This window comes from Chelonia mydas, chromosome 9 (genome assembly GCF_015237465.2).
Source record: "Chelonia mydas isolate rCheMyd1 chromosome 9, rCheMyd1.pri.v2, whole genome shotgun sequence".
Taxonomy (NCBI): Eukaryota; Metazoa; Chordata; order Testudines; family Cheloniidae; genus Chelonia; species Chelonia mydas.
The window spans coordinates 77484271-77509902 of record NC_057855.1 but is presented as its reverse complement, the minus strand read 5'-3'; the positions used below and the strand labels follow the sequence as shown (position 1 = coordinate 77509902).

Sequence of the window (25632 nt, the reverse complement as noted above, 5' to 3'; positions counted from 1 at the left end):
CAGACTGACACTAGAGCCCCTGTGTAACCAACGACCCTCCTCCCCAAGTTCCATAGCCTCCTCACCCAGACGCCCAAGAACGCGGTGGGGGGGGGCCTCCGGCCAACCAGCCACTCCACCACAGAGGATTGCCCAAAAAACAGAAGGCTGGCATTCAATAAATTTTAAAGTTGTAAACTTTTAAAGTGCTGTGTGGCATTTTCCTTCCCTCCTCCAGCACCCCTCCTGGGCTACTTTGGTAGTCATCCCCCTATTTGTGTGATGAATGAATAAAGAATGCATGAATGTGAAGCAACAATGACTTTATTGCCTCTGCAAGCGGTGATCGAAGGGAGGAGGGGAGGGTGGTTAGCTTACAGGGAAGTAGAGTGAACCAAGGGGCGGGGGGTTTCATCAAGGAGAAACAAACAGAATTTTCACACCGTAGCCTGGCTAGTCATGAAACTGGTTTTCAAAGCTTCTCTGATGCGTACCGTGCCCTCCTGTGCTCTTCTAACCGCCCTGGTGTCTGGCTGCGCGTAACCAGCAGCCAGGCGATTTGCCTCAACCTCCCACCCCGCCATAAACGTCTCCCCCTTACTCTCACAGATATTGTGGAGCGCACAGCAAGCAGTAATAACAGTGGGAATATTGGTTTCGCTGAGGTCTAAGCGAGTCAGTAAACTGCACCAGCGCACCTTTAAACGTCCAAATGCACATTCTACCACCATTCTGCACTTGCTCAGCCTGTAGTTGAACAGCTCCTGACTACTGTCCAGGCTGCCTGTGTACGGCTTCATGAGCCACGGCATTAAGGGGTAGGCTGGGTCCCCAAGGTTAACTATAGGCATTTCAACATCCCCAACAGTTATTTTCTGGTCTGGGAATAAAGTCCCTTCCTGCAGCTTTTGAAACAGACCAGAGTTCCTGAAGATGCGAGCATCATGTACCTTTCCCAGCCATCCCACGTTGATGTTGGTGAAACATCCCTTGTGATCCACTAGAGCTTGCAGCACTATTGAAAAGTACCCCTTGCGGTTTATGTACTCGCCGGCTTGGTGCTCCGGTGCCAAGATAGGGATATAGGTTCCGTCTATGGCCCCACCACAGTTAGGGAATCCCATTGCAGCAAAGCCGTCCACTATGACCTGCACATTTCCCAGACTCATTACCCTTGATATCAGCAGATCTTTGATTGCGTGGGCTACTTGCATCACAGCAGCCCCCACAGTAGATTTGCCCACTCCAAATTGATTCCCAACTGACCGGTAGCTGTCTGGCGTTGCAAGCTTCCACAGGGCTATCGCCACTTGCTTCTCAACTGTGAGGGCTGCTCTCATCTTCGTATTCATGCGCTTCAGGGCAGGGGAAAGCAAGTCACAAAGTTCCATGAAAGTGCCCTTACGCATGCAAAAGTTTCGCAGCCACTGGGAATCGTCCCAGACCTGCAACACTATGCGGTCCCACCTGTCTGTGCTTGTTTCCCGAGCCCAGAATCGGCGTTCCACCGCATGAACCTGCCCCATTAGCACCATGATGCATGCATTGGCAGGGCCCATGCTTTCAGAGAAATCTGTGTCCATGTCCTGATCACTCACGCGACCGCGCTGATGTCGCCTACTCGCCCGGTATCGCTCTGCCAGGTTCTGGTGCTGCATATACTGCTGGATAATGCGTGTGGTGTTTAATGTGCTCCTAATTGCCAAAGTGAGCTGAGCGGCCTCCATGCTTGCCTTGGTATGGCGTCCGCACAGAAAAAAGGCGCGGAACGATTGTCTGCCGTTGCTCTGACGGAGGGAGGGGCGACTGACAACACGGCTTACAGAGTTGGCTTCAGGGAGCTAAAATCAACAAAGGGGGTGGCTTTACATCAATGAGTATTTCAGGCAGGACCTCACGGAGGGTTCCAATAAGAAATGGTGCACCTAAGTAATTGTTCTTATTGGAACAAGCAGGTTGGTCTGGCCTCTGATTGATACATGGCTAGATTTACCTCGCTGCACCTTCTCTGTGAGTGACTGCAGTGTGACCTAGAGGAATGAGTCCCCTAGACGGGGGAGGGGGGGAAGCAAATGAGTACAAAACAAATCTGGTCTATTTCTTGTTTGACCCACTCCATCTATCTTTTACATCTTTGGCTGGCAGCAGACGGTGCAGAAGGACTGCAAGCCATCCACATCTCATGGCTGCTCGGCAGAAGACGGTGCAGTAGGACTGCTAGCCATCCTCATCTCTTGCCTGCCCGGCAGAAGATGGTACAGTAGGACTGCTAGCAATCCATATCTCCTGCCTGCTCACCATAAGACGGTTCAATAAGACTGACTGCAGGACTAAAGAGAATGACCTGGTCAAGTCACTCCAAATTTAGTCCCTGCGCCCATGTCTGCCCAGGCGCTCCTGGCCGATGTGGCCAGGAGCACCTCGGACATAACGATGACGGCTACCAGTCATACTGTACCGTCTGCTGCCACAAGGCAATGGGTTGATGTTGCTGTGTAGCAATGCAGTACCACGTCTGCCAGCACCCAGGAGACATATGGTGACGGTTACCTGAGCGGGCTCCATGCTTGCCGTGGTATGGCGTCTGCACAGGTAACTCAGGAAAAAAGGCGCGAAACGATTGTCTGCCCTTGCTTTCACGGAGGGAGGGAGGGAACGAGGGCCTGACGATATGTACCCAGAACCACCCGCGACAATGTTTTAGCCCCATCAGGCATTGGGATCTCAACCCGGAATTCCAATGGGCAGCGGAGACTGCGGGAACTGTGGGATAGCTACCCACAGTGCAACACTCCGGAAGTCGACTCTAGCCTCGGTACTGTGGAAGCACTCCGCCGAGTTAATGCACTTAATGCACTTAGAGCATTTTCTGTGGGGACACACACACTCGAATATATAAAACCGATTTCTAAAAAACCAACTTCTATAAATTCAACCTAATTTCGTAGTGTAGACATGCCCTAAGGTGCCACAAGTACTCCTTTTCTTTTTTCATAAAGGGGCAGTGAGTGTCATTTCTACCACTCACCGTTTCACCTGGCAATGGATGTGTTTTGGGTGGTTGGGTCATTCCTCCACTCTCCCCCGTCTCACCCTCCCCCGCCCCTCCCCGAGTCCCAAGGATTCAAGCTGGTGCATTTTACCGAGACTATTATGACCCCCAGAGGCAAGCTGTAATAAAAGGAAGAGGAACGTAGAGACAGGACTGGCTGCCGGTTCAGGAGTAAGTGATGACACATGGTATACGTCAGTGTGAAGCTGGCACTTTATCTAAAGCAGTCCCTGCCCCAAGCAGCTTGCAGTTTAGCTTAGACAGCTATAGTCCAAACAGTCAGAGGTGGGAGAGAGGCATCAGTCACAGTCAAAGTTGGCCCGTGGTGGAAGGCAAGAGGAATGAGTTTTAAAGGGAGATCTGTGAGTCTCAAAGAGGAGCTGCAGGAGAAGTGAGAGACTGTTCCAAGTATAGGGGCATATGGCAATCTATACGGGCAGCAGGGTGCAATGGAATCACAGACAGCATGCTATGCGCTTGGAAAGCTGCCACAGCTGCAGGATAGCAGAGAGGGCGGTGACCCTTTCCTCCCTTCCAAGTGCCCCTCTACACATGGCTTTATTCTGGGTAGGTCACAGGGTTATCAGATTCTTAGGGGCTAACTGAATTTCTTCTACTGGTGGTAAGGGGAGTTCACAGACCATCAGGGTCACCACAATCCTGTTCACGGCACCCCTCTCCCTTGTGACTCTTGGAGAAGATTGCAGCTGGTTTTTGCAGCAGGAGTCACTGAACTCTTAGGCAGCAAAGATCCCAATTTCTTGCCACTGCCCTTAGTGACCAGAGAAATGCAGAGAGCGTGTTTTAGCGCCACAAAATGGATTCTAATCAGGATGGTCCTTCCATGAAGCATAGAAACCTCTCTAGATGACCCATTTCTAGAGAGGTGCTCCAGAAGACAAGGAAAAGGAACAGCTGGAACTCAAAGCAGTTTGCAGTCAACAGGCTACGCCCTTGAAGCTGCCTCTGATTTACTACCCCAGTGGCTAACAGCAGGGAGCACACAATGTGCACAGTAACATTCTTTATAGTACAAAATAGCACCCAAAAGCTCCTACGCCCTGGACAGAGGCAGGCCCTGTCCTGAACAGTACACAGTCTCACAGTTTGTCTGACCCAAAGGCTCATCTGCATGAATGCCCTATCTTTTCACAGCTGACACTGCCTGGATCGGAAGTATTTTTCCACATTAGCTCAGCGTTTCAGCAGCCTCTCTGTAACAATTGGTTGGAGCAGCAAAACAGCAAATCCTGGCCAGGTCCCCAGCCGTATATCTTCCATATGGGCCCTGGGGACCCGCTAGCCTTTTATCAGATTTATTGGTGCGTCTGGGATGTTTGTTCTGAGGGAAACAAGGGCCCAAAATGCCTGCAACACCCGCTGGAGCTTATCAACATGATTCAAAGTGTTTAAGATTTGGAGCAGCAATAGACTTTGAATCCATGAATCTTTCCCTAAAAACTGGAGCTTTCCCAAAAACTGCTGGAGAGAGCTACATCCATCTTAGGCCATAAAACTGATCCGAACAACATTTCTAACAGCCACAGCCCGCTCTTGTCCTCCTTGCTGCATCTTAAGTTACAACACAGAGCCATTTGTCGGGAAAGTTACAACTTCCTAGAACTGTTCTAGGTGCAGCCTGGGCACTTCGGGCACGGTCCAGCACCTGAGAATTAATCCAGTAACTGGGATCAAACGGACATCTCCCTGCCCCGCCGCCCTGAGCTCTTTCTTTCCCGTTTTGAAGGCAGCATCTGATGTTAGCTGGGGAGTATTCAGTATCACACGTCAATGTCTGGGCATCTCCAGCAGCTGGGCTTGCTCTCCTTCCATCAGAACTGGAGGCATCCCAGGATTCCATTTCAGGCTCTTTGCCTTGGGTCAGCGTCTCCATTGCAGAGCGCTGAATATGTAGTTCTCTTATTTGAAGTGAATGTATTTATTTAGGCTCATAACAGACATCAAGCCGCGTCTATCCTGAGCTTCAGACACCACATCTGCCCCAAAAGCCTGGGGAGATAGATGGGTCTTGTACCCTGCCTGAAAATCAGCAGGACCAAGCCATTTCAGCCCAAGCGAGGAGTCCATTCCAAAGTGGAGGGCTCCTCACAGAGAACACTCTGCAATCAATCAGCCTCCTCTCTCCTCTATAAAGGGGGCTCCAGCTTGAGTACCCCCAATGCCACAGAAGGAGAGTGCTGTTGCTGCAGCATACAGGTCCCAAGCTATTCAGGGGGACTTTGGAGGAAAACACACAATGCCGTAGACTGCACCTGGAAGCCAACAGGTAGCAGCCAATGCTGACTCTGGAGCCCTTGTGCCATTCCAACAAAATAGAGCACCATTGCAGTCTGCAGAAGTTCCCCGTGTAGGCCACGTTGCAGCAGTGTAGTCTGGAGGAGACAAAGACATGGCTTTCGGTAGCAAAGTTCATGTCAATAGCAACGATCACATGCTTCAGGCCAAACAAGGATGAAAAAAGCCATTTTGGTCACTGCAGCTCCACCAGCCTCTAACAGCAACTCTGGACCAGCACTCACCCCAGACAGCAAACTCTGACCACACGAGGCAGACACACCTGGCAAAAGAAGGACTTCCTCTGCCAACCAATTCCACCATAGTTTTATCTGCATGGACTTCAGGCATGTAGCTTTCATCCATGCCCTGGTCTCAGACCCTGGGCTAGGCTTTCAACAGCACTGATTGGGTCAGATGAGCTGGATGTCATCACCATACAGAAACCTCTTAGCCCACATCTCCCCATCAGCCCTCCCAGCAGCCCCATATACTCATTGAACAGGAGGGGAGGCAAGGTGGAACCCAGCTCGCTTAGGGATGCTGAGCAATTGCTCATCACCAGCCATTCAGTAAGGAATGAACAGAGCCACCAAGATCATCCTTGTCCACTCCTGCTACTTTCTTCAGGAGTCTAAAACCTCTCTCAGTCAACAGTATCAGAGGTAGCGCTAACAGTGCCAGTATGGACATCTACTCTTCCTTCAACATGATGGTGAAAATCTGCCAGACTGATAGCCCTGGAGACTGAATGTCCACAAAAGAAGGACAGCCCAGGTAGCAGCAGGGCAAGTGTCCCTCGCCAGTGTGACCAGCAGGAGAGTTCAAACTCCATGGTTCAGTCAGTCCATAACTTCTGTACTAAACATGCCTACAGGGGAGTCGAGAGGTGTTAGTTGTATTTTCAGTGATGCAGATGCCTGTCCACTGGGAGATGGGCCGAGACTCAGCATTTATTTCACGGAGGGGATGGTCTAGCTGCCGAAGCACAGAACTGGGGGCCAGAATTCCTGAGTCCTAGGCTTGCCTCTGACTTAGGGGAAATCATTTCTCTCCAGAAAATGGGTAATAATGTTTCCCTCCCCCATAGGCAGACTGAAGATTAATTCGCTAATGATTAGAAAGGGCTTTCAGGTGAAAGGCTCCAAGACTTACTGACAACCGTCAAGCCTTCTCTGGTTCCTGATCCCGAAATGAATGTGAAGTGCTCTCCCAGCACATTCTAATAGATCTTGAATTTCACATCCACAGAAATTCACCGATAGTCACATTAGGATCCCTTTCAGTCCCTGCTAATGACACCTCTGTCTTAATCATTGGCTGTGACCGGCTGGGAGGCTGCTGTCAATCTGAGTAGAAGGGAACAAACTTATTTAGGTTCCCTCACTTCAGTGCCTGAGATACACTCATGGCTAGAACATCCAGAGTAGTTCCCACAGACTGAATCCAATCTTAATGCACCACCATGTTTCCCTTCAAATACAGTGGAGTGTACCAGATGTAAAAAATACTATTAAAGAGCAACAGGAAAAAACTGCAGTGGCCGATTACAGCCTTGTGCTCCTGGGGTAAAACACTGCAGTCAGGAGCTCTGGGCTGTACTCCCACCTCTGCCAGGCCTGATCTCAACACATCTATGAACAGCTGCCCGTGCACGTTTGTGGAAAGCTAGAGACAGCAAACAAATGGACAAACATTTCAAAGGACGGTTTGCAGATATGAGCTACATTCAGGGAAACCACTGCCCGTTGGACGGGGCTCCAATCACGGCAAAGGCGGCGCCAAGTTGTATTCAAGTGAGTCAAACAGTGAGGCTCTCTCTCCTCTCTCTTACTTTCCACGCTGCACCTTTTGTTACACTCTCCCTGTATTTGAGAGCCAGGAGTTTTTCTGCAGGAGATGAACAGAGTTGCTGCCACAAATACCAGAGGGATTAATAATGGCCTGGGACACAGATGCTGACAATGGGGATCACGTGGCCCTTTCTGTAAGAGTCAGGGCTTACCCCAGTCTCCATGGCCAAAATTTCTTACCAATTTTGTGCAGTATACTGTGCTTCTGGGCCCTGTTGCCCACCACCCCAGAGGTGGCTGCACTTCTGTGGGCTCTTTGTAAATTGCTTTGACATCTTTGGGGATGACAGCGGCAAATATATCTAAGCAAACCAAAGGTATGCAAAACAAATATGGAGGTGTTTTGTACACATTCACAACCCATGAAAAGAACTTCAGCTAATGTTTCTCTGGAACTTTTAAAATATATCCCTCATTTTATATTAATTTTTGCAAGCTTTGTAATTTCACTTATGTTTTATTACTACATTATCTGAAGTGGCTTGCACAAATAGTTGTGTTAATTGTGTGTTTGGCACAACTTGTGCTCCTGGTGAGGTGGTAGTATATTTATTACGTGTTTCACTGTGCAGAAGAAGCTTGAAAACATACAGATCAATACCTCATGAAACAGCATGACTGTGTTTCACCACTCTCTCTCTCTCTCTCTATGAATGAAGCAAATCTGTGTGTCACCTCTAGTCCGATGAGTTGGACAAAGAATATCTTTTCTCTTCTTATAATACAGCAGATGTAAAACAGACACATGGTGCAAGAGTCGATGGATGAGTGGGGCAAGCATATTGTGTATGTGCTAAAGGTCTTCTTTTTCTTTTCAGGGTACTAGAAGAAGATCAGAGATTCCTAAAGATGCAAAGATTCAAGATATCATCTCACCTTCTCGCTTGTTCTATAAAACACACTGACATCATCTAGAAAACCTTCCATCTCTGTCTCTGTCTCTCTGTCTCCCTCCTGTATCAACGAATGGCTAGCAGTAAAGGTTTAATTTTCTAAGGACGCTCCCTACCCTTAAATACAGAGGGGAACAATACTATGATTTGATTGCTAGCATAGGGCCCAATGCTAGAACTCTTACAAATGCATGTAGGCCCAGGGAGTTAAATTCTTATATGGTGCTTACATACCAAGGTGCTAGTCACCCTGTGAATACCATAAATAGATTATAGACACAGACTTCCTGCGTGCGCTTGGGTAAGTCACTTAACCTTTCTGTGCTGCAGTTCTCCATCTGTAAAAATGAGGACAATAGCACTTCCCTACCACACAGGGCCATCGTGAGGATAAATACATCAAAGATTGTGAGGCACTCAGGTACTTATATGGCCCTCATTACTATAGTATCAAAGATAGACAGGATGTGTAATATCCTGAAATCACCAGGTGGACTGAGCTATTAAGGACAATCTTACAAACTCTGTTGCACTCACTGTACAGGTAGTTGGATCTTGGAGAAATGTTCAGTTTTAGCTGTGGAGAAGTTCTTTCTATATGCTGAACAGACCACCAGTAAATTTTAATTCTTGCCTGAATCTCTCTGATTTGAATAGTTTCTAGGTAAACAGCTGCTGCCTTCAGGAAAACAAACATAAATATTGCATTGTGAGTTAAATTATTTGTGTGGAACACTCAAATTGTCTGGAACACTATCTTACTCAAGGACATAGCTTTGTCAGTAACGATCTCCTTCACGTACCTCAGATGGTGCTTGCGTGAACAGGCCAGACTCAACAGACTTCATACTGTTGCTGGGCTGGGCAGCTGGCCACAGTTTTTTGGGGGAAATAAATGCAATTTATGATTGCTTCTGACGCTAAAAGTTTTAAGTGAGCTGGAAAGAAAGCTTGAGCAGATGGGACTCTGGAATATAGTCACAGAAATAGTTTTATATTATAAAATGAGGAAACTCCCCGCAAAAGTCAAAACTGTTAATCACAGTTCTTCTTCAAGAAACTATAGCCTTACCACTGAAGGTGCAACATGGGGTCTGGATCAACAATCTTGGAAAACTCAAGAAGTTAGCAACAATAAGTAACAAAAAACTTTGTTAAATGTACGTGTCAAATGGGGACTTTTGCAAGAAGCTATTGCAAGATACAAAACAACACGTGCTAAAGCATTGACAAAGGCATACCCAAGTTCAGACTGCTCCCTTAATTTTCTGCAGCACCTGCCCATTTGTAAGTTTGGAGCCTGGGATAAAACTAAATGTAAGTCAGGTGGAAATGTAAGGGTCTCTTTCTAGTGGCTCTCGTGTGTTAATGTATTTCATTAAAAGAGTTTTATTTATTAAAAATATTTGATGTTGGCAGATCATAGGCCATAATAAACAGCAGTGCAAAGTTACATAAAAACAAGACGTTGTGTCAAAAAGTACAGATTTGTGACATATATTGCTGTAAAGCTTCTCAAGGCAGCTGAAAGTTGTGCCTTGAAATGAGTCCTCAGCCAAGGCCTGCTTATGTTACTTAAGCCAATCATCCCCTTCACTTACATGGGCCCATTCTTACGAGCGAGACAAGCGGGATTTGGCCTTGTATATAGGGTGATGTTTGTGTGTGGCCCCTCCAGGAGGTACAGAACACACAAGCTCTGCCCCAGGGCCCCACCAATGCTCTCTCGGAATTCTGGGCTGGTAGGGGGCAAAACTAGCTCCCAGCGTAACTCAAGCAGCGAGGGACCTGCTCTCAGTTCCAGCAGCCCTACGTACATGAATGGGTCTGCCCTAGGTGGTGCCTGCACCAGAGTCATTCTTGCCTGACTTCCTTCCAGCCCCAGCCTGGAAGTCGAAGCAGCCCTGTAGCCCAAGCCCTGCGGGCCCGAATTGGCTGCCACAGGCCAGGCGCGGGTGTCTAGTTGCTGTGTAGACATAGGGGCTTTCAAAAGCTCTATTTGCTGCTGCAGAGGTGCTAAAAACTAATGACCCATGTGCACCTCTTCTACACTGTCCTGGGGACTCAGCTGGTCCCTTCTCAGCATCACTCACATGACGAGGTGCTGGCAATGGTTCGAGGGGGTCCGACAGCAGCGTCTATGATGTCGTGACCAGTACTAGGAGATCCCCAAACCCTTTCAGAGACAGCGCCTTCAGGCTGCACAGAATGTGGACAAGTTGGGGGTTAGCTGACCTGCCTGCTAGATTCGATGCTCCCTGGTCTATTTAAGGAGGCTTTAAAAACACAGTCACAATGGGTCTGTTACTACCTCTGTCACATCACGGGTTAACACAGTTGTTACCATTTTCCTCCCCTAATGCCGATCACACACTGTACTTTGACACTACCAGGCACGGCTATACAGGTACCCTGCAACACAAACAATTCAGGCATGAATTAAAACACCAACAAAGATAAAGTGCAGATAAAGGGTTTAAAACAGCAATCAGGCTGCCAGGATCTGCCAAATGGAAAACCTTTTAAATGCACCAGCGCAGGAGCCCTGAGATCTGGGGCAGAGGGTATGTCAAAGACCCAGGGCCAGAGAGGCCGCATGGAACCAGTGGGAGGGGGAAGAGAGACTTTCCTTCCCTCAAAAATCCACTCCTTAGGTCTAAACTGCAGGAACTTCCCAGTCAGGTGACAGATTCCCCCCTTCTCCTCCTGAGAGTTGTGCTATCATTTGCTTTCATGAGACTTTCATATTGACCTTAGTCATCAGCTGTAGAGGCATCTGTCGCCTGCCCTTTGCAGCCAATGAATATCACAAATGTACCACTGAATGGACCTGTTGCTGGCATTGTGATGCTAGGGCCAAATTCTGAGCTCCTTGTTCAGTTCCTACCCAGGGCAGACTCAGGAATAACTCCTGCCATAGCCCATGAGAGGTTTGTCCCAGTGAAGACATAAGGGTCTGAGCCATGAGGATGCTGACAGGCAGCACTCTGAACGCCATATGCATCCATTCTGAGTGAGAGCCAGAGAGCTAAGACTTAGGCCCTAGGCCATCATTCCCATGAAAAGCCCTTTCCCGCTCTGTTAAAGAATAGAGGACGACCTGGCTCAGGGAAGTGTTTGCTGCATCCTGGATGTGCCTGGAGCCACAGCACAAATGAGCCCCTCTGGAGCCAATTCCACTTTCTCAACACACGGGTTCTTTATGCTGGGCTCCGGATTTCAGAGCAACTGCAGATAAAACCTAATGAAACAAGCGCAGAAAAAGGTAATTAAAGGGAGGAGGAGAGAGGTCCCGAGGGAGCGATGGAGGAAATGGTAACATTTAACTCAGCCCTTAATACGGCTATTGCTTTCCCTTTTACATTTCTGGCATAAGGCTGTATTTGGAGGAGAGTGTATCCGGAGAGAAAAGGGAGAGCAAGAAAAGAGTAATAATGGAGAGAAACAGTGCTTAACTCTTTATTCTTCTCCTCTCTCCCCTCTTCTATGAAGCCTTGCAGCTAGAGGACCACAGATCATCCGCTCTTTGCCCTGGATTTAAAGATGGGTCCAATTCCAAATATGAATCTTGGATCCACTCCGCCCCTGGACTTTGTGTCTAAGGCCCATCTCGACGTACACAGTGAGGTGTTATTGAATTGCACTCACACATCAAGTGGGGTCCCTGCTATTTCTTTGTTTCAGTTCATTTAGGGCTCAGTGCAGTCAATGAGAATCTTTCCACTGACTTCACTGGGTATTGGATCAGGCCCCAGTTGCACAGCTCCTATCCCTATATGGAGCTGTGTAAACAACAACGAAGAGTTTATTCACATAGGCTTTCCCAAGAGATGGTGTCAAGTCACAAATTCACAGCCAAACTCAAGCTTTTGAGCTGTCCCTTGTGGATCTGGGTTTGGATTATGAATAGCACAAAGTTTGGGGTTTCCCTATGCAGAGACCAAGAACATGATTATTATGCAGCATAAGAAAATCTGATGGTGGTAAAAGAACTGGAGACACACAGGAAAAGCAGGAAAGAACTAATGGAGAGAAGGAAGGGAAAAGAGATGGTAAAGAACTAATCCAAGGAAGCAGATACATTCTGTGTTTAAGAGGACAGCAGATAATACATGCGACCAGTTTTGCAGTGTTGTGTATTAGACAGTTCCTTCCTGGCGTCTTAACTGATCTGCTTGCATTCTGAAGCTGTAATTCTATTGCCTGGATTGTTATACCAACCTGCAGAGCTAGCAGTATTTTTGAGGTCACATCCTGATTTTTGCCTTGGTGGCAAGCTCACTAGCACTGCATGACACCCCATGGTCTCAGGCTGCAGGCAGTGTCAGGCTGGGGGAGGCCTTTATCAGTTCTGGTTCATGTGGGGCTTGCACCCTGAGGGCTGGGCTTTGGGTCTGGAGTTTGAGCAATCCAAACAGTCCAAGTGACACTCAGGCGAAGTTACCAATCTTTGCCTGGTTTCAAATCTGAAACTGCTGCATTCCATGTGTTGTCCACCCAAAACCCAGCCCCAGCCTCAATCCAAATTCAGCCCTGGCTTTCCCCAAAACATTATGCGGCTGTCACGTAGAGGAACCAAGTTAGAGAGTTGCATTCCTCTCCTGATTCCCAGAGCCAGGATCAAAGGGAGTGGGTTAGCAGCAAACTCAACCACGAGCAATTGTTGAACAGAAGTATGGTCTAATGGACTAAGCACTGGTCTGGGAGCCACACACGCCTGAATTCTTGGTCTGGCCCTGACTTCCCCTTATTGCGTGCTCTCGGGCAAATCATTTGACTTCTCTGCACTTCAGTCATTCCATTTGTAGAATGGTGATGCTACTGACCTACTTCACAGGAAGTTGTGATGATTAAGTTACTGTTTCTCCAAGAATAGAAAGCACTATATATAATCATCTCAGTGTACAGTTCCCTAGCACAGTTTTCCATCTCCTGGGCCTTTAGCCAGATTTTCCTGGACTTAAAACAAACATTAGAACTCTACATTGCAAAGGCAGAGATGTGACTTGGGGGACCTGTTTCTTTCCCATCAGAAAATCTTTCCCCCCAGATCAGAACCCTGAGCTGGTTTTGAGTTATATTAAGCTTATTGTACACTTAGTTCAATAAATCAATTCCCCAACAGAATCCTCTCACTTGGTGAAACGTTCCCTTAATCCCCACATCCCCCCGAAATAAAACAGCTAATGCAACAAGTAAATACAAAACCAGCAGCACAGATACAGGACCAGAACGTGCAGCCCCTGGGAGGGACGTCTTCTTACACAGAGCCCTTTGGGCCCCTTGGCATGTACCCCTGCCCTTGAGGTCTGGGTATCCCCTTTTGGCCCAGGTACCTGCCTGGCACACACGCTCAGACTCATATACAACATGCACATATAATACACACACCCCTCCCGCTATTAACAGCAAGTTACTCACTGCTGAGGTGCGATGGGCTGCTCCAAAACCAAATCATTTGAAGGGAGATGCTAATAAAAAGCTATTTGATTTGGGGGAGTTGGGGGGGGGGGTAAAGGCCTTCTCACTGGGTTCAATATCTTTCTCCTCTCCCCACCACAGGTGGCGACAGGGAAAAGTTTCCATTGTCATTGGTAAACAGCAAAACAACACATCACAGTAAAACTGGCACACTGAAGAACTTCTGGCTTTGCCACCTTATCCTTTTCTAAAATCCAGCTTTAAGGATCCCTTTTTCATCCTTTCTTTGTCCACTCTGGCCACAAAACTTATACCTGTGTCTGTCAGCTCACCTTAAGACAATGAAATTAACATGGCTTCTCGATCTGCTGTCATTCAAATCTACCTTCTCTCTTCCTGTTGGACAAGCAACAGAATTGTAACTTGCCATTGTTTCTCCTTCCCTCTCAGACGCCAGGTAACATGGAAGCCCAGAACAGATGACAGAACGGACAGAGGTATGCACAGGCATACAGACACAAAGACATTCTGCTTCAACTAAAGAACTGATGCAGCAAGGAAATAAGGAGACACCAACAGTGGTGCAGATTTTGACAGAAATTAGCATTCCGCTCTCCAAGCTATCCATCCATCCCAGTTAACATGTGCTAGATCTACCCCCAAAACCCTCATTCCCAAAACCCACAACCAAACATTTTGATTTTCTCCCCATTTTGAATAAAGGGAACTGCAAGCACGGACACTTACTTGTAACAGCTTGGAAAAGAGAAGGCAGAATAATGAGGAAAAGCTTCATGCCGGCAGCTCTTGAGACTATAATCCCAGGCTAGTAAAGATTGAGAAGTCTTCTGGGTTACTGTAAAGCAATAAGAGGAAGGGGAGGAGAGGAGGGAATTCTGGAGAAGATGTGGCTCTTCTTCTGCTAATAGGTGCACATGTGCTCTGCTCTCCCACAACTGCACACACCAGCCCAGGAGATGCTGCAGGCTCCTCTCTGCAAGGTGCTGGTGGCCTCCATCAAGCCTCGTTTCTTCCTGCGCCCCAAACTAGTGAAAGTGGCAAGCGGCCCCAGGACCAGAAGATATTTGCAGTTCCTCTCACCCTCACATTTACGTTTGCGGGTGGGGAATCTTCCTTCACCACGGGCGTTAGCTGGTTGACTTTTTTTTCCCCACTTGCACCTGGCTCACCTACCTCTAGGGAAATGGCACATGAACCTGAGAGGATCTGGCTTAAAATGCAGAAGGCTCGTTTGCTTTGTTTCACTTGCCTCTGCTGAGGAGGATTCCAAAGGCAAACAACCCTTTAGTCCTTGCTGCGTGTCTGCTGATTCACATGGTTGTGCAGTTGAGGGGAGCTGAGTCTCTGAGTGGCTTCCCTGCAGGATGCCCAGGTCCTGAGTAGGAGATGAGAGGAGGGGGTGATTTTTTTCAATGGTACAGCGAGGACCTGGCAAGGGGGCCCTCTGCTGGACATGACTTCTAATGAACACTGCTTCAGATCAGCAATTTTCTCTCTTCCATCCGGTTGGCCTACACACACAGTTGTACTGCTTTACCTATAACAGATGAGTGAAGTGGTACAACCACCCTAGCATGGACTCAGTTATATCCATATAAAATTGCTTATATCAGTACGGCTATTCCCATAGTGGAGGAGGAACTGACCCCTTTATACTGATATCTCTGGTTCCACACTAGCAGACATACTAGGACGGGATGGGCAAACCTTTTGGCCCGAGGGCCACATCGGGGTTCCAAAACTGTATGGAGGGCTGGGTAGGGAAGGCTGTGCCTCCCCAAACAGCCTGGCCCCTGCCCCCTATCCGCCCCCTGACTGCCCCCCTCAGAACCTCTACCCCATCCAACCATGCCCTGCTCCCTGTCCCCTGACTGCCCGCCAGGACCACCTGCCCCTTATCCAAACCTCCCCCCCAACCCCCGCTCTCCGCCCCCTTACCATGCCGCTCAGAGCATCAGGACTGGCAGCCGTGCTGCCCAGCCGGAGCCAGCCCCGCCGCCACGCGGCCTGGCAGGAGCTCACAGCCCCGCCTCCCAGAGCGCTGGTGGCACGGCGAGCTGAGGCTGCGGGGGTTAGGGGAGAGTAGGAGAGGGGCGGGGGTGAGCCTCCCCGGCCGGGAGCTCAGGGGCCAGGCAGGACGGTCCCACGGGCTGGATGTGGCCCGCTGGCCATAGTTTGCCCACCTCTGTACTAGGATAACTGTAAAATTTCACACACACACATCCCCAACTGAAATAGTAGTTACCCTGCTACAAAACTTGTGTGTAAACCAGGCCTTAGAGATGGATTCCAGCTAGTGCTGGGGAAAATAGCAGCAGTGCATGGTTTGCTCAAAGAAAGACGCCTGGTTTTGAATTCATGAAACTTTTGAGCACCTGTAGCGTTTCCTGCAAACTGCTTCACATTTGTGAAAAGGTGTCTCGGGTTCTGAGCCCAGCACCGGGAGCCAGCCTGGGCTGAGCTCTATTCCTGCCTTTGCCACTAGCTTCAATAATAAGGTTCATGTATAGAGCAATTTATATACATTGCTTATTTATGGCTCATAAGACCCCAATGGACTGGAAGTGACAACTGACTTCTGGGACTTGTGTGCCTGGGGATCTGTGAGGCAATTGCTGGAAGGAGATTGCTGGGGATGATGAAGCAGAGAAATTGTAGTACTATATAGGGGCTGGAGTAGAGATGTAACCAGAAATCAGGCCTCTCTCCATAGCCACTGCTTATCTTCCTGCCTGCTGTAACAACCTCCTAATGGGCCAGGTTATTCTCGATGGGCACAGGACCAAACAGAGGACAGCATGGAGTTGTACCATCCTTGGGGAGCTCTGGGATGGATTATGCCTCAGGTCTCCTGCACACATCACGTTGCATCACACTCCATTTTCCATGGGCTCACTTTCCCTCCTCCTCTCATTCCTTCCTTTTGGGCCTGCTAGTTCCCTTGCGGGCCCTAAGAGACAGCTGTCTCTCTGCACATAGAAATCAAAATTGTGCCTGGTCTTTGCAGGAGGAGGAAGTGGGGAGAGACTGGCAAGGTTCTTTGCACCTTCCTCTGTGCACCAACAAAAGGGCCAGGTACTCACTTCCTCAGTGAAAGGAATAGGGTAGCGATCTAGGCTCTGGACAGGTGTCCAGCAGAACTGAAGACAAGACAGATTAGGTTCCTGGTGCTCCCATTACTGTAACTGTCCCCATTCTCAAAAAGAAAAGGATGCATGCATCCGATGAAGTGAGCTGTAGCTCATGAAAGCTTATGCTCAAATAAATTGGTTAGTCTCTAAGGTGCCACAAGTACTCCTTTTCTTTTTGCGAATACAGACTAACATGGCTGCTACTCTGAAACCTGTCCCCATTCTATAGCTGTAGGGGGTGCCACTCCTGGGTGGCCCACCCTGATCAACGTCTCTTCCATCATTCCTCCAAAGCAAAACCCTGTACCAAGGTGACCTTAAAATGGCAAAGAAATCAGCCAGCCATCACTCAGGTACTGGTATCTTGAAGGACCGTGCTTGTCTGTGGAATTGATGTACTATGTACAGTATCTTGTCACAATCTGCCTTCCATCCTTCCTGGACATAGACCCATTCGCAGCAAAATTTGCAGGAAGAAAACCTCTCTTCAGCCTGCTTGTGCATCTGTTTCAGTCACTGGGGGCAGGAGCAGGCCCCTAGTCTTCTATTGATCTATCAGCAGCCAAGGTACAGGCTTTGTTTATAATTTAGCCATGTTACTTTGTCCATCTCTAGCACCTTCCATTCTATGGTCCCAATACACTTCACAAACCTTAATGACTGAGCCTCACAACAACCCCTAGCAGGCAATCTGAGTTTTCCAAATGGACTAGCTGAGGCAAAGAGAGACAAAGAAACTTGCTCAAGGTCAGACAGCAAATGCCTGCTAGTGTTGGGATTAGAACCCAGCAGTCCAATCTACACAAGTTGCTGCTCTAACCCCCTAGGTGAAAACATTTCTAAGAAATGTCTGCTTCCTTGGCCTTTCCTCTTTTTGGCGGGAAAGTCACAAGGGCTGATATATTCCAAACGCCACCCATTTAAAGCATGGCCCACAGTAAATTGTGCAGATTTTTGTGCCCCCCCCCCCACTTTCTCACATAACCAATGAAATTGTTACAGTTTTGACACTGAAATCATGCTCACTGTCCGTCTGAGTTAACCCCTCCCTGAAATGAATGGGCAGACGCCTCTCTGCATTAGTTACACTTGGTTCACGTCTTTCAGCAGTTTCTCTACAATCATAACACCTAGATTCTTGCTTTCTATTTTACATGACAGCTGAGGTTCTGGAGAACAGGGGGCAACTGCTTCAGAGAGGTGCCAGTGAGGTGTATATAGGCATGTACCTGCTGTTTCCAAGCCCTGGGACGTGTCCTGTTTGAAATCAGGGTGAACCGTATCAGCACAAATCCTGTTGCACTAGTGTGAATCATGTCTGTATTGGGGGTTTGCACTGGAGCAGCTATTCCAGTGGCTAACAATCTAATGTCGATAAGGCCACCATGTAGGCTGGTGCCATTAGAAATTGGGCAAACAAAATTGGCATGTGAAGGTGGGATTAAAAAACAGTTTGCAGCCGGTTGAACAGTGACAACATTTGTTCACAGATCTATTAGACTGAAGGGCAAAATTCATGAAATACACTTTTCTCCAAACGTTATTCAACTCTCTGTAGAGCCAGCTGACTAAAGACCAAAATTAGCCAGGAATGGTTTATACACACAAAAACATGGCAGATAAATGATTTGGAAAAGAATAACCAAACCAGCTTTAGCAGTAGGTAAAGGAGAGGGAAGGCAATACTGACACTTCTTGTCCTGAGGAGCCTCCTCCACTGGTGTCATTCAGGTTTCTATCTAAATCTAATCTAATCTATGGGTTTTATACTGCTGCCCCTCACCTAGTATCTGAGCATGTTCCACATAAAATCAATAGCAAAAGCAAAGCTTCTAGAGCGAACTCTGTGGAGTCTCTGGATCACCTCCTTTTTTAGGGCAAAGCTGCAAAAACTCTGGTTGGGGTATTTTGGGGTTTGTTGCAGTGTGAGGGTTTTTTGGGGGGTGCAGGGGTGCAATACACTTTCAATCATTCTGAGTCCTGGCAATATTAGTTCATAAAGAAAAACAACCTTCAAGCGACATTGCTTTGAGTCTGCAGTTCCAGAAGTGCAGCGTGGTCAAAGCTGTGTGTGAAACTTCCCTGATTTACAGATCATTTATACATGAAATAATACTCAGCCTGACATAACACCTCCCCTCTCATGAGACCCCAGCCAATGGGCTTCTGCTGCATGCAAAGAAGTCCAATGAATTGCTAATTGCAATTTGCATGGTAACACATTTCCTCCTTTATCTCCAATTTTAAAGGAATGAGATCACTGGGAGAAGACTTCCCCCCCAGGCTTCCCCTCTGATATTGACTAGGTCAATCATTCTTACCGCAATATCATAAGGAAGCAGAGAGGAGCTTTCAAAGGTCCAGGCATAAAATGTGTATGGCTCTATATCAAATTTATTTAAAATCTAAGGGTACTTTGAAGCTAAAAACTGACCACGGTGAGATTGCAGCAGGGGAAAAAACACAGAGAATCAAAATGTTTCTTTTTCAAACAGAAACTAAAGTAGTTGGGAAAGCAGTTGTGTTTCCCTGGGATGGGGAACTTTTAAGGGTTTAAAAATGGTTTAGCCTGGTGAAAATTCTTTAGAGAAGAGGAGTGTAAATTTCATTCTCTTTGTGGAGGTTTCAGATTTGCACCATCAAAGCTAGAAGCTTGGCTTGCTGTACTAGAAGCTAGATTGGGGCTTGATATCACAGGGCAAGCTGGCTTTTCATCACTACACAATGAAGTTTAAACCCTGGAACACTGGGGACACTGCACTAGGATCTCAAAATGACAGATATTATCAGCTGCTTAAACTTCAAAACCACAGCTACTTATTTAAAAGACAAATCAAAGGTCCAAAATGAAAATCCATGTTGAGGGTTCACAAAACACGATGATGCTTCAACCCTGTAATTCCCAGGGACCCAGCAGTGTGACTTGTGACTAGCTATTAGGCTGTGAGGAAAGCTGTCCTGACTACACATGGGAAGGTAAAATACGAAGGTCTTGTAAAGAGAAAATTCTCAGTGTCTGGCTGAAATGAAATCCTGTGGGCATGCAGCCTGCTGCAAAAATAATACAGATGCCTGTGCTACAAAAATAACACAAAAATGGCAGAATTAGTCCAGAATGAATGTTATGAAAACACTTCAGGGTCTGGTATGTCAGACATCTGCGTGGAGTTACACATATGCAGCATCGCATGCAACATCAAAGAAGAATCAATCACTCAAAGTTACACCACCACAATATTCCAAGTTGGGGCTGAGCTGCAGAAATTGGATCCAGACTTTTAACTCTCCTAAAGATCAGGGGTGTTTGGAATTTTGGTTTGGTTCAAGAACAGACAAAACTGGAATGGGATCAAGTTTTGGCTTGTGAAATTCCACCAAAGATTTGAGGGTTCCTAGTCAGGATTTTGACTTGGACCTCTCCTTTCCAGGGAGCTACGGAATCAGAAATAAGAGAGAGGATCATCTCCGATTAGGTCTGATCTATAGAGAACTGGGAAACTTCAGGTTTATTTGTATTAAAGAAATTTGTGACTCAGTTTCCTTTCTCATCTTGTATTGTCACCCAGGACAAAGGAGTTAATTTCTTTCTCTTCTGATGAGGGAGATGTGGAGATGAGACCCAGAAAGCATGGAAACTTCAAAGACTGTTACATTTACATGTGCCAGATGTTATGGTTACAGGGGCTGTTCACAGACTTCGGTATCAATAAGTATGATATGTATCTTTGTGTTCCTGGCTCGCTGGGTGGCTTGCCTGTGGAATCTGGAACCACTGGGGAGAGATTAAGGCAGAGTCCCAATGCCAGTTATGCAGATACCCAGCCCTTTCAAGTGTTGCTCTCCGGGGAAAGTGACAATGAGGGGTTTTACCTTTTTCAGGAGGCCTGGGGAACAAAGCCTGTGACATATCAGCCTGAAACAACTCAAGGTTGACTCTCACTTGATTTAAGAACTGACATGAGACTTTAACCAAGAGGGCAGAGACCTGCTGGATGGGTTTGAAGCAGCATTCGCATCATGCTGGAAGACTCCAGAACATCATTCCAGCACTTTTTTGGGGAGCTGGAGTGGCCTCTTGTGGTGTTTCCAGCACTGCGGGTACTTTTTCATTCTGATACTTAGAGTGCTGCTCTCACCCACAGGTCTGAAGGATTCTGAAATCTACCAGGGTCTCCATGTAGAAAATGAATAATGGCTGATAAATTTAGCATGTTTGTAGACTGTTTATTGTTTTATGATGTTTTTCTCTGTTTTATGATGTTTTCTCTGTACTGTTTTTGTCCCAGATTTGTGGTTTGTGAAAGCTGGCTGCTCGCCCGTAAGCTTGTCCTAGCCTCTGGGAGATAACAAACAGCAACTGCTGAACTCAGCCGACCTAAGATGATTACTGTGAAGGGCAGGAGGAACTGCAGCCTAAATCCCTGGTTTGGAGGGAGAGACTTGCAGGTTCCTGCCCTGAGAAAGGAGATGGCTTTGGAGGCTGGAGACCTGTTTGCAGTGCCCTCAAGGAGGCCACGAAGGGCCCAGAGGTGCCATGTGTCCTAACTGTACATTTTCAAGTACTTTCTTCAATGTAGCTTTAAATATCCCTGTGATGCTGGCAGGCCAGGTGCCAGCTCATGCCAAGATCCCCATGTCTCCAATGAACTTTGACACACACATAGCTGGAATCACCTGCTATGGCTCACCTATGTGTTAGTATTGGTAAAATAGGTACTAGAATAAGAATGTATTTAGTGTTTAGGCTTAATAATTGCAGCCACCCACAAGCATTCAATAATCTCATTTACAACATTGTATCCCGTGTAAAGTAATATTTGAGCAGCTGTATTAGGATCCTCTGTGACTGTGTAAATCAGGAGACAGAAAAGAGACATTAATTAGGGTGAAAGGCTGATCTTCAACAGAAGGTGTTATGCCCTTCCCAAAAGAAAAGACCCATAGATACCCAACAGACTATTGTGGCACATTGCACCTGGAATTTTCCTATGTAGCATCAACATGGGGACAAAAGACTTTTGTTGTTATTCTGCCTCCTGCCCATGAAGATGAATCATGCAAAGTACTTCTCCCATCAGCTGAATATTGCAGCCAAAAGCATGTGAGAAGAAAGGAATAAACCCCTAATAAACAGGAACTATTACCTCTATGCTGCTTAGACTTTGGGGGGCAAGGTGTTTCTAGGCATAAGCAAGAGATCCCCAGCTGCTTAGCCTGGATTAGCCCTAAGGGACTTATAGAGCTTGCTTATTATACAAGCTTCTATTATCTCTTGAAACTTAAGACTGTAACTCATTTGTGTATCAATGTTTGCCTGCTTTAACTTTGTAAATAACTCTCATTTGCTTTTCTTATTTAATAAATCTTTATAGAGTTTATTATAGGATTGTCTACAAGCATAGTCAGGGGAGGGGGGGACAGAGGAATAGCTCAGTGGTTTGAGCATTGGCCTGCTAAACCCAGGGTTGTGAGTTCAATCCTTGAGGAGGCCATTTAGGGATCTGGGGCAAAAAAAATTTGAGATTGGTCCTGCTTTGAGCAGGGGGGTTGGACTAGATGACCTCCTGAGGTCCCTTCCAACCCTAATATCTTTAGGTGAGATCTAAGGTGCAACAGACCTGGGGCAAGTGATTGGTCCCTTGGGGCTGGGAGTAATCTGAATATTGTTGTGATGCTTGGTGTAAGGGACCAGCTGTCACAAAGGTACACTCACCTGTGTAGCAAGATAAATCAGATACCCAAGAGGACTGTCTGTGACTCCATGCTATTATAATGACTGAGAAGTTGACACTTGATAATTGATTGGTGAAATCTAAGTACAGAACTTACAACCAATTTGGGGTTTGTGCCCTGGTTCCTAACAGTCTGCCCTGAGGTTCGTACCAACACGCTCCCAAGCAACGGGGCTTCTGCTCCTTCTTTTGGGGATCCTAACCGATGTCGGTGACTACATATGTTTCCTGACAGTAAGCCTAAATTTCCCTCTTATTTATTTCATCCTATTTCTTCCAGTTGCACACTTGTGGGACCCCACAAGATCCCAGCCTTAGTGTTTTTACCCCCCACATCACAGGCACCAACTCCATAGGTGTTCCAGGGCAGGGCTGGAGCACCCACAGAAAACAATTAGGGGGTGCTTAGCGCCTACCGGCAGCCAGCTCCCCCTTCTCCCCCCAGCACCTCCCCCCACCAGCGGCCCTGCTGATCAACTCCTCCCCCTCCCTCCCAGTGCCTCCCGCCCGGTGTGATCAGTGGTCCGCAACATGCAGGAGGTGCTGGGAGGGACGGGGAGGAGCAGGGATGCGGCGTGCTCGAGGGAGGGGACAGAACTGGGTGGGAAGAAGCAGGGAAGAGGCGGGGTGGGGACAGAGAGGGGCAGGAAGAGGTGGCGTGGGGGCTTGAGGGAAGGGGTGGAGTGGGGGTGGGCCTGGGGCTGCGTGGGGGTTGAGCATCCCCGGGGAAAGTTGGAAGCTGGCGCCTGTGCCCCAAATAGTTATAGATCTCTCTATCCCCCACCACTCATCACTTACACGCGCCTGTAATTTGTGTGTGCATGGCATCCACACAGAGAGGCGAAGATACAAACACATTACTTTTGCTGGGAGTTTGCAATGTAACATGACTTCATTTCTTAAAATTCAGAACGATAACACATAAGAACCCCCGAACAGAGAGACAAAGCAAGCTGCTCCCTAAAGCCGAGACATGACTCACCCCACCTTCTAGGCTGGCTCTGGGCAGGAGGACTCCTTTTGCACACTTCCCTGCAAACCCCCCCAGTCTGCAAGCAGGACTGGGAAACCCCTTACAAATTAAAATGATAGTTTGTAATTTTATCACCGTTTTCAATACCTCACAGTAATCTTTTCTCACAAGTTGCTCCCTCCAGTCACAATCATTCATGTTGCTTTCTTTTAAAGTTTCTTCAATTTGTCGACCTCTTTTGTAGTGATACATTAAGGCTGCATTTGTTAGACATGGGCTTTGCATAATGCTACTGTTTACTCCAGGAAGTAAAACGTTAATGATCTCTGAGTCTATTGCACTTGGGTCAACAAAAACATGGGGTGCCTGTTGAGGTCCTGTTGACTGGAATTGTGAGCATGTGGGGGGAGGAGGAGGGGAGGATGCTTCATTGCAGCTAATGCTCTACCCTGCACCTGTGTCTGTCTACAGAAGAGCTCTGATGAGAGCTGCTCCAAAGGCATTTAAGCTGATAAAATGCTGTTATTTCTATTATGCCATGGAAATCTTTGCATTATTTAATAAGTCAAGCATTTTGTTGGAAATCCAGCTGGGTGCTTTGTGATTCTTTAATACACAACAGGATTTGCATTAAACTCTTCTCTGCCTCTTATTGATTCTTCCCCTGCAGTCGTTCCAAAATCCATTCTCTTTCTTCTCCAGCCCTCTGGCAATAACCATAATCTCTCACACTGACTGCTGCAACCTCCTGAAATTATGCCTGAATGCTGGACATTTTGCACACATACACTAAACGCTTTGTACATACCTAACTTTGACAGCCCGGCTCAGTGTGTCTAATGTAGGGGTGGGCAAACTTTTTGGCCCAAGGGCCACATCGGGGATGTAAAACAGTATGGAGGGCCGGGTTGGGAAGGCTGTGCCTCCGCAAACATCCTGGCCCCCACCCCCTATCCGCCCCCTGACTGCCCCCCTCAGAATCCCTGACCCATCCAACTCCTCCTGCTCCTTGTCCCCTGACCGCACCCTCCCAGGACCCCCCGCCCCTAACCACCCCTCCGGGACCCCACGCCCTATCCAACCCCCCTCTCCCTGTCCCCTGACTGCCCAGACCCCATCCACACCCTCACCCCCGAAAGATCCCTGAACCATCCAACCCCCACTCCTTGTCCCCTGACCGCCCCCTCCCAGGGGACCCCCTGCCCCCAACTGCCCCCCAGGACCCCACCCCCTATCCAACCCCCCCTGCTCCCTGTCTCCTGACCGACCCCCCCCCGAACCTCCGCCTCATCTAACCGCCCCCTGTCCCCTGACTGTCCCCCAGGACCTCCTGCCCCCCTCTCCCTTACCATGCCGCTCAGAGTGGCAGGACTGGCTTATTGGAAAGCCTGGGAGGTGGGCGGGCGCAAGCAGTGCTGCCCGTGCAATGGCGTAGCTGCAGGGGAGGGGGAATAGCAGGGGGCTGGGCGTAGCTGCAGGGGAGGGGCCGGGGGCTGGCCTCCCTGGCCGGGAGCTCAGGGGCTGGGCAGGATGGGCCCGCGGGCCATAGTTTGCCCACCTCTGGTCTAATGTATTGCTTGACTTTACAGAATGGATGCAGAGACTTATGTCTTTCTACTTGTTCTGTACAGAGCTGAACACATATAATTACTAAAGTCACGATGCAGTAAAGAAGCGAAGAACTTCCCTGTGGGCTCTGGAAAAAGAATGGAGCAGGTTTGCCACTGTGTGAGAATCATTGTGACTTTCACTTTGGATCAAAAGCGCACACAGCATTATGGGCCAGTGTCTCCCATAATCTCAGTGACTCAGCGAAATTGCACAGCTGCAACGGGGGACAGCATCTGATCCTGCGATAGGAACATCCGCCTACTAAGTGAGGACTCTCTGGGAGAACTTCAGGAAGAGCTCATGGACAGAGGCAAAGGGAGAGCTTAGCTTACATAGAAACTCACTCAGAATGTGCCTTGGGACTCTTTGACACAGAGACGACAGAGAGCTGGGAAATCAGGAACTGCAGACACAGAAGGCTAGGGGATTACAGGTCACATTGAGAAGGATCAAATGAAAAGGTGACATGATCTGTGAGCAGCCCAACATGGACTGATAAGCCGTTTTAGATTATTTTCAGGATGACAGAGTCAGCCACTTTGCTCCCTGTGCAACTGCTGCTCTGGAGAGTTAGAGGCCTTGACAGGCATTGCACCTCGCGCTCTGAGCAGACGTGTCCTTGCATCACTTGTAAGCATGCTGCTGAATGGAGGAGGAAGAGCCATGGGTCT

The 25632-nt window shown here is 48.0% G+C and overlaps 1 protein-coding gene across 1 annotated transcript in view; it reads right to left on the bottom strand.

Annotated features, from left to right (window-relative positions):
• LOC102947088 (relaxin receptor 1) overlaps nt 1-25083 on the bottom strand; it is a 57432-nt gene extending 32349 nt beyond the window's left edge. The window contains exons 1-2 of the mRNA XM_043521752.1: nt 25002-25083; nt 14241-15051 (exon numbers count right to left, since the gene is read on the bottom strand). Coding sequence (XP_043377687.1) covers nt 14241-14289 — 49 coding nt within the window. The 5' untranslated portion in view covers nt 14290-15051; nt 25002-25083. The remainder of the gene's footprint in view (nt 1-14240; nt 15052-25001) is intronic.
• Nucleotides 25084-25632: the final 549 nt, after the last annotated feature.